The following is a 12,010-nucleotide window of genomic DNA, read 5'->3' on the forward strand; positions in this document are numbered from 1 at the left end:
TTAGTTTACTTGAGGGGAAATAAAGTTTAAGTGTGAGGAATTTGATAACGCCTAAATTATACATAATTTATAATCATTTTAAGGCGTTATCTTGGTATTTAATTATCATTTTAAATACTTTCTTATCTGAATGTCATTAATTTCTGTAAAAAAGGGTATTTTTAATGTTATGTTTTAGTAATTGTGATAAAGCAGGATAAAAATAGAAAAATGCAGAAAAAAGGTCACATCCGCCAGTTGTAACGAGGCAAAGCCGACGGCTATAAAATGAAAATTTTAAAATGTTTCAAAATCAGCCAAAAACGAGAAAGACTGGAAGGCCAAGAAATTAAAGCCGCCGACTATATTTGCTAAAGCCGGCGGTTGTGGCGATTATTTTCGTAGGCTTGAAGCCAAAGTTATTTTAAATAAGGAAACATAATTTAAGTTAGATGCAATAAGGTGAAAGCTGCCGGCTATGATCAGTAAATCCGACAACTGTGATGCTAAATTTGGAATTACTTGTGCCTCAAGAAACTTGATGATCTAGAAAATATCTGGTTTGGAATATAATTCGTCAGTTGACGGCTGTCCCATTTATAGCCGCCGACTGTGATGTCGGTTTTCCAAAATTATAAATAGAGGTCCAATTTTCCAGTTTTCAATGTACAATTTTCCAATTCAGTTTCTAGGGTTAGTTACGAATTTTCTCATAGTTAGAGTTTAAATTTCAAATGTAATTTGCTTTTGGATTAAAGATTCAATTGAAGTTTTAATTTTGTTCTTGTTTTAAGGTATGATTTCTATTTAAGTTTATTGTATCCTTTTAATTATGTTTGCTTTTACTTATTCGTATTTAAATTTGTCTCTAACTATAAACTAAACGTTCATAGTGGTTATTTGGACGAAAAATAGAAGTTTTGAGATTTAATGAATGATAGCCGCCGGCTATGGAGTTACAGCCGCCGGCTATGCTCCATAGAGCCGCCGGCTATGGTGGCAAAATTCACAGTTTCTGGTTTTCCCAGATCTGTGTAATTAGGTTTCTGTAATTCGTAACTTGTTTATCGCAGCTGTAATTGCTGATTTTTATGGAATGCTTAATGTAAAAGGTGAATAGAATGTTTAGGGTTAACACATCATTAATTCTAAATAATTTGTTTATTTGATTTATTCACTTAAAAGATTAGCCATATCAAATAGGTGATTAAATTAACTTTTGCATGAAATTTGAGTCAAGATTATTAGTAGAAATTCTTGAATGATTAATGAATACACTTATATAGTGATAACTGATTTATTAGGCTCAATCAAAAGAATCCTAGTTTTTGTGAGTTCATATTTCAATTGCATGAGAATCTGGTTAGGTTGAATATTTGCACATCATTAAATTTAATCTGATTAGGTTTTATTAGCTTATCTATTTATCAGCCTGATTGAATATTGTCTGAGTTGTCATCACAAAACTTAGATAATATTTACTATGCAATTATATGAATTCCATGAAATTATGATGTTAGCTTTGTATGCTCACTTAGTTGATATGTTTAACTCATTACAATTAAACCAGATTAAGTCCTAATGATTGATTGTTACGTGATAACTAGTTTTATTTTTCTTAATAGGAATAACAATCGGTCTATAATTTTTACTTTATTAATTATCAATAAAAGTTGTGAACCTAAACAATTAAATTAATCTCTAATGACTCTAAAGTCTGAATAAACAACTTCTTTAATTATATATAAATTAATTGTAATCAAAATTCTATCTTTCATGAAATAGCCTTATAAAAATCTCTATCTATAAACTTACATCTTATTATTTCTTTTCTAATTGATAACAATAATAAAAAAATTTAAATATAATGTATAGTATTCTATTTTTCTTTCATAAGAAATAGATTAATTAAAAATACAACTCTTATCCGCTTTCGTAGTCTCTTAGTACGATACCTAACTTACTAATTACAATACTACCTTGATCGGGTTTTATTGCTCGTTAGGATGTCAAAAGTGATAATTAAATTAGATAATATAAATTTAAATGTTGAAACAAAGTAAGCACAAACACACTTTTACACACGTCACTTGGTTAAAGTTATATCATTAATAACACATTTAAAACTCAATCCATTCATATGATTATCATCAAATATTATATAACACGAAAAAAAAATTAAATTTAAAGTTCAAAAACAAACACTCTAAAGTCAAAATGCACACTTCTAAAGAGACAGATGGAGTATTTTTTTTTTCTTTATTCAACAACCGACAATACAAGAGTTTAAAACCTAGTATATATATATATATATATATATATATATATATATATATATATATATATATATATATATATATATATATATATATATATATATATATATATATATATATATATATAAAATTTATATAAAATGGTAGTTTACCATATATATATATATATATATATATATATATATATATATATATATATATATATATATATATATATATATATATATATATATATATATTGAGAGAGAGGGGGGGGGGGGGGCACAAGTTTAAACGAGAACCACAAAAAGGACAAGAACTGCGAGAACTTTTTAATTTCATAGTTTTTATACATTTAAATGCAACAAATTACATGTAAATGTTGATTAATGTTCATATCATTAACAAACATATGTTCATTACCACAAATTACATGTTAAATTGTTATTATATAAAATATTCATATGTTGCAATGCATAAATAAATATGCATATGTGAATGGAAAACAATATATTTAATTATATAGGCAAAATATAAGTTTTTTCAAACTATTTTATGTTAATTCTTACTCTACATCAACATTTATGAGTGATTCAATCTACTCACATGTGAAAATCTTTGTAAATCAATAGTTCTCGCAGTTCTTGCTTTTTTGTGGTTCACGTTTTAACTTTTGATTGTGCGTTGCTTATTTGGGTTTGGACAACAAAAGTAATTAATGTAAAATTTTAACGTATACGTGTAATAAAACAATTATGAATACAGACATATAGTATCATCTTTTCGATCTACAGTTTTCTCTATGTTGAATGTTCTGCATGGTTAAATTTTTGTTGATCACCTTGAATTATAATACAATCGCTGATAGCGTACCATTATTTTACATTCGTTTGCTATTCGATATCTTCATGACAAAAAATGGTTATTTTCATAAAATGTTCATACCCCTCGTGCGTATAGATAAGCTACAATATTCCTTTTGTAGTGTTAGAAATTAGTTTTCATTAAGTTTTTTAAGCCCTAACGCTAAACTGAATGCCTAGCATCAAAAGTTCAAAACCCATTCATACCCACTTTCAAAAATAGAAATGAACAGAAAAACAAAATCCAATCTCACACGTGTGTAGCATGAGGAGGTGAGATGTAGACAATTTTTCTTCTATCTTAAAATAAAGAGAAGTCATTTTCCCCCTCGGAGTAAAACACTCCCAAAAGTAGAGTAAAAGTAGAGTAAAGAAGGTCCTCCCTCTTTCTATTTGACGGATAGAAATATTGCTTCGAAAAAGACCTCGGGCCAATAAGTAGAATTTTTTTTCTAAATAAAAACAAAATAAAAAAATAAAAAAAAATCAGACGCCATAAAACTGGTAAAATCAAATTTAATGGATTTTAAATCTTGTCTAGATTTCAATTTAGGCTCTAACAGTAAAGTCGCCAATAAATTGAAAGCTTTCTATTAACTCAAATAAAAAAGGTGAAAAAGTGAACATAGCCTAAGTTAAAGAAAAATTGAATTAAACCAAAACAAATATAAATACACATTTTCCCTCTAAATTAGTCTTCATACAATTTTACTAGACCCCACAGCATTTTTGAAGTTAAAACTCCATATAGTAACAAACACGAGCTAATAATAAACATACAGAGGGGTACCAACTAAAACAATGTATTTGCCTAGCAATTATACCAACAGTAACATAATTTAGATCACTCAGTGTTGAAATTACTTATCAGACCCAACATGTACCATTTCGATCACCATTCGTCAACATGTTCAAGTCACAGGGACGAAAAATGATGTTTATAACCAAAAGTATGTTTTTGTCTAGGGTACACTTGCCAAACAAATATCAATTTACGACGAAAATACTTATTTCCGAATTTACCCTTCCCAGGACAAATCTTTCTTATGCTTGTGTACCTTCTCTTTACCATTTTCAACTTTCCCATTTCCATTGTTTTGCTTGCTAACACTTCCTTCTTGTGCGCTACACATTTGCGACTTGAAATTAAACCCAAACTTCTTCGCCCACGTGCTACCACCACCACCACCGTTACTGCCGCCGCCGCCTCCACTGTTGCCGCCCTTACCCCGACCCAATTTTTCAATCTCTTGTTTCATGTTTGAACACTCTTTTTCAAGCTCAGACACCCTCATCCTCATGCTATCCATACCCACTTTAAGAACTTGGTTCTCTCTTACGGCAGTATTCCATCCACCGCCTTCCTGGGACCCACTTAACCCGCTTCTTAAATTTCTTGACCCGTCCCCGAGATTGTCAGATACCAAGAAACAACCGGCAATCGAAGTCCTGAGCTGTAACTGCTCGAAGAAAAGAACTTGGACTATGATTCTTAATGGTAGTCTCTCGTTTTGCGCTGCGTGTGTGCAGGCTTCTAATGATAGTTTTTGGCAATCCATGAGTCTGCATAGGTTCTCTCTTTCGGAATCTGTTAGCCACGGATGGGACTGCATTCGTAAAATTAACATAAATTAGATCTGGTGGATTCAAGCTATGTTTTATGATAAAATGAAACGCTAAACTGAAAAAAAAACCAGGAAACTGAAATCTGAAACGCTAAACTGAAAAGATCCGACCATTTGACCCGTTTATAAAATCGCGTTTCTCGTTTCAGTTTTTAACACAACCCGTCTTAAAAATCTAACCCATTACCCAACCTCACCCAAATGGACCCGTTTAAAATCGGAGCCGTTTGACCCATGACCCATTTCAATCCAAAACCGTTTTGACCCGTTACCCAAAACGACACAACTTGACCTGTTTATCGGGTATGGTTTTATCCCTAATTCTTCAACTAGGTAAAACGAAGAAATTAAATTAGAGAAAATGACTTGGAAGTCATCAAACCTCCTGAGCATTTTATTTCAAAACAATCTGCAATAACATATGATACTAATATTTGAAAAGAGAGAGAAAAAAATAACACAGTGTGTTCTGTGTCAAACCCAAACTGACACATTTCAGCATGTACCGAAAATATTACTTAAGCTAACCGCCCATTTTGCTATCTCTTGATAAAGTTTCTTACCTTCAAGTAAATATCGATTGCACGATACAAGCCATCATCCAAAGGTCTAGCATACTCAGGAACCGCTGCAGCAAGAGCCTGAAACTTTGGGAGCTTCAGATTAACATCGGGTGCTACCTCAGCTAAGTATCCGTCAATGAGCTTAGCCACCATGGTGATCGGTGTCAAAGATGGTGAACCCAACAACTGTTCTTCTTCCTCAATAGAACCAGGAGACGCACCGCCAGTTGCTTGATCAACAGCCATAAAATGCTCAAGCATCCGTTGCACACACTCAATGTTATACAAAGTCTCCATTGAATAAGAAAAATTAGGCATTAATAAATCTTCAAGAGTTGCCTGATCAAGCTGCATCCCGATTCTTTTTTCCAAATTTGATATGCAAGATGGATTCGCCCGGAGAATCAATGCCGTTCGTAGAAGCCCGAATAAGAACCTTGTCGAGACTAGCCCTTTTTGCATCGGAAGTAAATGGTCAATTTCTTCGAGTAAATTCTTTTGATCTTCTTCCGACAAGGGCTCGACGGGTCCCGCTGTACTGCTTTTCCGGCGAGTTAACCCCGGTAGGTAATTCTTTGCGTAGCACTCGATGGACCCCGCGATGACTTCTTGTTTGATACCACGAGTTTCCATTGCCAAGATCAATCTTTTGTAAAGAGGTAAACTCAAAGACGATGAGTCATCATACCACCAATCTGAACTCACGTTTTTAGGCCGAGCCCCGGTGCTTATCCCGTTCCATAACAAGCTTCCACCGGGGCTCTGCATGGGCCCTCCATGGTCAATCACGGGCCAACCAAATAAATTTGGGTCGGTGCTCGCCTTCACAGCCAACGAGTCAATGCAACGCTTAGTAATGTTAAGCTCCTCGGCATAACGAAGAACATCAGCACACGTTTGGAGCGATTTTAAAGAATCTTTCCAATTTTTTAGGACTACTTGATTGAAGAACATTTCTGTTTGTGAGATTAAGTTATCCTCGCCATAATCTTCGGTCATTTCAAGATACTCAGCTGCACATCGTAAGTGTACGACATTGGAAGCGGTAATTTCGTGTTTCACCCCATAGCAGAATTTAGCGACAAGCTCAAAAGTCTTGGCCCCACCAGGAATGTCGTCGAGGCGTATGGTACAAATTCCATCTCCTTTTTCCAAAGCATCTGCTATCAATTTTTCCATCACCCCACTTCTTGAAAGCAACGGGAACTGAAATATCAACAAAATTGACAACTTAAATATTAGTATTACATATTTACAAGATATGAACCAACGAAAAGAAGGGGCAGCTTTAACTGATTATAAATTTATGATAAAAAAAATTAATTAATTTTGCTAATGAAAGGCTGTCGTTAACACGATTTACACAGTTGTACATAGCAGTTACTTATTACTTTAGTGGTGGCGGTTACATGCATGTACAACTGTTTAAAGCGTGTTAACGACAGCCCTTAGCAATATCCTAAAAGAAAGGGGAAAGTTTTGTATTTTCCTATAGTCTTCATCCTTTTACATACAATGTGAAACATTATTTCGCTAAAATCATAATTGCATTGTTGTTTTTTACGGTTGTTTTTTTCTACACTAAGTAGGTCTGCCTTTTGAGGTTGCCACATCAATTAGAAACTATAAGCTGCTTCTAAATGATCAAACCCACAATTGTTCGTTTAACAATCAAAGTCAAAATACAGTGAATGGAGAACATATGGCGTCGTAGAATATACCTTATGGAGATGGAACGACATGCCATTTACTTCAACAACAATGTCACTCGGGAGACCAGTTGTGCAAAACCTGCAATAATATTTGAGTTGCAATGTTGAAATTAATGCACAACAGAAAAGACACAAGAATAATTTGATAAAACAATGCCTCAACAAAAAAGTCATAAAAGAACCCAAATCACGAGTCTTCAATTTTCCAAATTTCTTAACATTGCAGTATCTGGCACCAATCTTTACAGATTAAAATTGGTTTTACACATTAACACTACCCACACAATCAAGTTTTCTTTCAATAAAAACTCCATTCTTTGACTGTTAAGGATGAATGTTAAGCGCATTTATTTTAAACTTCAAACAGACAGAAATTGTTCTTAACTTTATGATTTCTGTACTTAACAACCCCATTGCAGCGAAAGGAAAAACAATTATTCGTAAAACTTGGATCAAGTTCTCAGTGAGACAACATATGTACTTTTGACTTTTCAGGTGAAACAAACAACTTATATACTTCAGCATTAACAGAGTTCCCTTAGAAACTTAAAGGAAAAAAAAAAAAAAAAAAAAAAAAAAAGCAGTAACTTGAGAAGAAACTCTCAGTGCAATCGAGTTTCCTTTGCTGGAACAACCCGTTCGTGGTTGACCTTTGAGGTCAAACACATTGCTCTTAATATTCAACATTATTTTGGGTCCACCAAATTTCATATGATGCTAACCTTTACAGTACAGTAAGACATATTTAAGGCTAGTTATGAAAATTAAAAACACCTGACGCTAACCATCTTAACTTCTTAAGTTACCAGATTATAAGAAAACAATGAACCTAAGAAGTTAAAATTAGTGGATCATGTCAACATAGTGAATCATCTAAAGTCAACATTCTAATTATCAAATTTCATCTACAAAAACACTAATTTTTATTTTTCAGGGTATGCAGCACCATACTCCTTCAAGACACATGTACACACATATAATATACACATCCATAATTGTACACATACATTCAATAGATTAAAAATATTAACTTTTCAGAGATTAAAGAACATACCAAGCTTGGCCTTGTTTTTGGAATGCATCTGCTTTTGAACCTAACTTCATACAAGCCATTTTTTCCACTTCAAAAACAAAGTCACAAACTCAAACCCTAATAAATCCCACCGTTTAACCAATAGACTTTATAAAAGTCAACAAAATCCAAATCAAATTCTAAGAACCCTAAGTTTTAATCAAATTGATAGAACCCGGCTTCACAAACCCTAACCCACCTAAGAAAACTACAAGAAACCCCAGATGAAGTTCCAAGAAACAAACTTTTTTGAACAAATTAGTACTACCAATTTCACAAAAGCTAACCCACCTAAGAGAACTACAATAAAAACCCAAATCAAGCTCCAAGAACCCAATTTGTTTTTTACAAATCAGCACTATCAAATTTCACAAACCCTAACCCCAAATTCAAGCACAAATCATTCGCATTTTAAGAAAGGAATATTAAGATAAATGATCTCTAACCCACTTAAGAAAATCAAGTAAAGACAATAATTTTAGGTCAACCCCTTCACAAAAACAAGAACTAACAACTACCCACTTGAAGCTATTATTGCTACTCTGACATTAAACTAACCCACCACAAGATTCCAAAAAAAATAAACCCTAAAAATACCAGCAAATATTAAGGGGTCAAAGAGGGGTGTGGGCACATGGTGGTGTGATGTGTGTTTGCTGATTAAACACACAATCAAATAGTATCTCACTTCCCAAAGACACTTGTTTAATCGTCCTGTTGACAACCACAAAAAGTGGGCTCCTTTAATTATTTTCTGGAATGGAATTCTTGAATTAATAAACGAACTTAATTTAATGTGCAAGATGGTGTGTGTAATAATTAAAATTAAAATTTATATATATATAGTAGTAATATTTTAAGTATATTAGCCAACTACTAGGAATAGAAACTGCTTATTTCCTTCTTTTTATTATTATTATTTTTTCCCGAAAATTTTGATCTTTAGACCCAAATTTTATTTCTTTGGCCCTAATATTATTTAGCCCAACGGAGTGGGCCATCGAACCTCCATCTAGTTTATAATATAAAGTATAAAATTATAATTGAATAATATATAGTGATTATATAATACTCCGTATATGTTAAGTTAATTTTAAATAAGGGGCAGATGTTATTTTTGATTAGTTTATTTAATTAATTATAATTAATTTTGATGAAGAGGGGGGTTCAAAAACTTTTAAAAGCAAGTGTTTGTCCAGCTAGGCCATGTGCGGTAGCTTGCCTACAAATTAGCTATCCGGCTAGTATTTTATTTTTAGCTGATCGTATATTCTTCTTTTCTTCTATTCTTTCTACGGAGTAACTTATAATCTTATAAACAAATAATAAAAATAAATAATAATAAATAAAATAAAATTTAGCCGATATTATTCAACGGATTTGTCGAGCTTTAGATTTCTGTTTTCAAAATTGATCAAGTGTTTAAAATAATTATAATCACATACTTCAATTGTAGTAAAATGTGTTATATTTTAATATATAGTGTTTGATGTTTGATTTTGATTATACAGTTTGATAGGTTTGATAGTGTACCCCACCTTCAACATGATAATGATCGCTTCGTTAGGCAAAATGCCTAACAATGGTGTTACAAAGTTATCCACACTTGCTAACGGAGCGGTGACATCAAATATAATGCTCTTCAACCTCGGTCAAGTAGAAGTCAAGCTTAGGGAACTATTTCTAGCTCGACCGCCACCATATCTATGTAAGATCATGTTTTCCAGTTAAGTGGGACGCCGTCCAATTGTGAAGGACTGGACGCCGTCCAGTACTCTGGACGCCGTCCAGATGAACTGGCGGGCCAGCTGTTTTGTTTTAGATATTTTGAAGGGGTTTTTGGTAATTTCACACATGAGATGACTTTAAGGCCCCAAGATCAGTTTGGTGGGTGAATTAACTCCATTTTCATCTACCATTACTCTTTCCACTTCAATTCTAGAGAGAGAGAGAGAGAGAGAGAGGGAGAGGGAGGAAGTTTTAGTGTGGGAAAGCTCAATCCAAAGAGGAAGAAGCTAGTTTCGGGTTTAAGCTCGAGTTGTAAAGTTGTTCATCTACTTCCTAGCTACGTTTTGATTGTGGTGGTAAGTCTTAACTTTGATTTCCTTACTTTAATTGTTTAAGGGTTAGGGTTTGGGTTAGTGATGAACTTAAAACCCATTTGCTTGTGATTTGGGGTTTTTTGGGTAAGATTGGGTCATGAGGACTCAAAGATGACTAACCTAGGATTTTGAAATGATAAATGTGTTTAAGAGTCTTAATTGGGTAGTTAATTACTAGCACACCTAGATATTGAGTAAGTGGGTGTTATTTGGGTATGGTGGTGACCCAAATGGGTGTGTTAACCTTGAAATGGGTCAAAGGAGTCTTTGATGACCTAAGTTGTTTAATGGGGGTGAAAATGCGATGGCATTGCGTTAAAAGGTATATTAAGACCGAAATTGGCTAGTGTTAGGGTTTTGGGCGGAGTTGACCTAATATTGGAGTTAAGGGTGCAAATGGGTCACATTTGCACCATGAGTCAAATGACACTAGGGTGGTGAGTGAGTTGGTTGACCAACTTGAATGTGTGATTTATTATATGCATAATGTAATAGGTGCGTTACATTGAAGGTTGCGAGCTTGGTTTATCATTCACCGAAGGGCGTAAGGTGAGTGGAATAATTATGCATGTATGTATATAGTGTTTTTATTTGTATGCTATGGTATGAACCACGGAGCAGGTAGTGCCATAGTATGTGCAAATGTACTATGATGTGAACAACGAAGCCGGTAGCATCATGGTACGTGTATTGTAGTGTGAACCACGGAGCCGGTAGCACTATAGCACGAGTCGTTAAAGTGTGAACCACTGAACCGGTAGCACTATAAAATAAGGTGTGAACCAAGGAGCCTGATATGCTACTAACGGACGGTTTTATTTGTGCGGTGTCGTTAGGTCGCAGGATGTCCGATTTGGTAGCACACAGTGTCTTCGTTTATTTATATTTTGCGGGGCCTAAATTTACTTTTACTTTCTAAGGTGTAGAAGGTGTAAGTTAACCTAGTGTCGCATTTTTTTGCTGATTAACGAATTGAAGATCAAGTGAATAATTGTCTTTTAGTTAAATTACCTGGATAAAAGATAGTAGTTGATTTTAGCTAATAATCCTAAGTGCGGAAAAGTAAATAAAGTGGAAGGATATCCGGAGTATGCAGATCAGGGAAATGTTGACCAAGATATTAGTATTGGGTTAGGGGAAGGTAATTATGCTTATGTTAAGACTATGCTTGGAATGATGTAGATTTGGTTGGATGAGCCAATTACACAGACCTACTTATCTCTGAACTCTCGGAGTTCTCTTTGAGCAGTAAGAAGTATGTCACTTGGTCGTATAATTGAAAGGTAACAATACCTCGGAGGTTATCCTCAGTAAAGCACTAGGTTTATTAGTGAGTTAAGCTCTAATCCTAACCCTCGTTATCAGTTCAGGTAACTGAATAACAACGTGTCGTGTTGATTGAACACTGATCACAAACGAAAGAAATTCGTCGATTTAAGTTGGCAAAACCTTAAATGAAAACTAACAACCATTCCATCATACTAATGAGATCATATCAATTCAAACATTATACAGCATCACAGTCAACATACTGATAGTAAAGCAGATAGAAACCTAATGGATACCTAAACAGTTGATATGACTAAGACTTAAGGCAACAATCAAACAAGAACATACAATAGGCTTGGGTCACACAGTGAAGGCACTAACTAGATCTTAACAGCTCCTAAGATGTCTCTTCGGAATAGTCAATAGGCATACTAGGTCATTCATTTCTCAATTCCTAAGTTCCGTGTCCTAAAAGCGCATTAAATACCTTTCGGGAACTCCGGCCTTACCGAGTTCATAGAATCTTCAGATACAGTATAACCAGGGGTCTTAATCCTATGAAGTAGCTAA

At 34.0% G+C, this 12,010-nt stretch overlaps 2 protein-coding genes across 2 annotated transcripts in view; one reads left to right on the top strand and one right to left on the bottom strand.

Moving 5' to 3' along the window:
• LOC139851669 (2,3-bisphosphoglycerate-independent phosphoglycerate mutase 1-like) overlaps positions 1-12,010 on the top strand; it is a 264,006-nt gene that overhangs the window by 234,969 nt on the left and 17,027 nt on the right. The window lies entirely within an intron of this gene.
• LOC139856097 (BTB/POZ domain-containing protein At1g30440-like) lies at positions 3,849-8,853 on the bottom strand. Its single transcript, XM_071845331.1, has 4 exons — positions 8,052-8,853; positions 7,007-7,076; positions 5,286-6,491; positions 3,849-4,704 (listed from the first exon to the last, which is right to left on the bottom strand). Exons 1-4 carry the CDS (start codon positions 8,108-8,110, stop codon positions 4,117-4,119), a joined length of 1,923 nt encoding a protein of 640 aa, XP_071701432.1. The 5' UTR covers positions 8,111-8,853; the 3' UTR covers positions 3,849-4,116.

Source organism: Rutidosis leptorrhynchoides, chromosome 6, assembly GCF_046630445.1.
Source record: "Rutidosis leptorrhynchoides isolate AG116_Rl617_1_P2 chromosome 6, CSIRO_AGI_Rlap_v1, whole genome shotgun sequence".
Classification (NCBI taxonomy): Eukaryota; Viridiplantae; Streptophyta; class Magnoliopsida; order Asterales; family Asteraceae; genus Rutidosis; species Rutidosis leptorrhynchoides.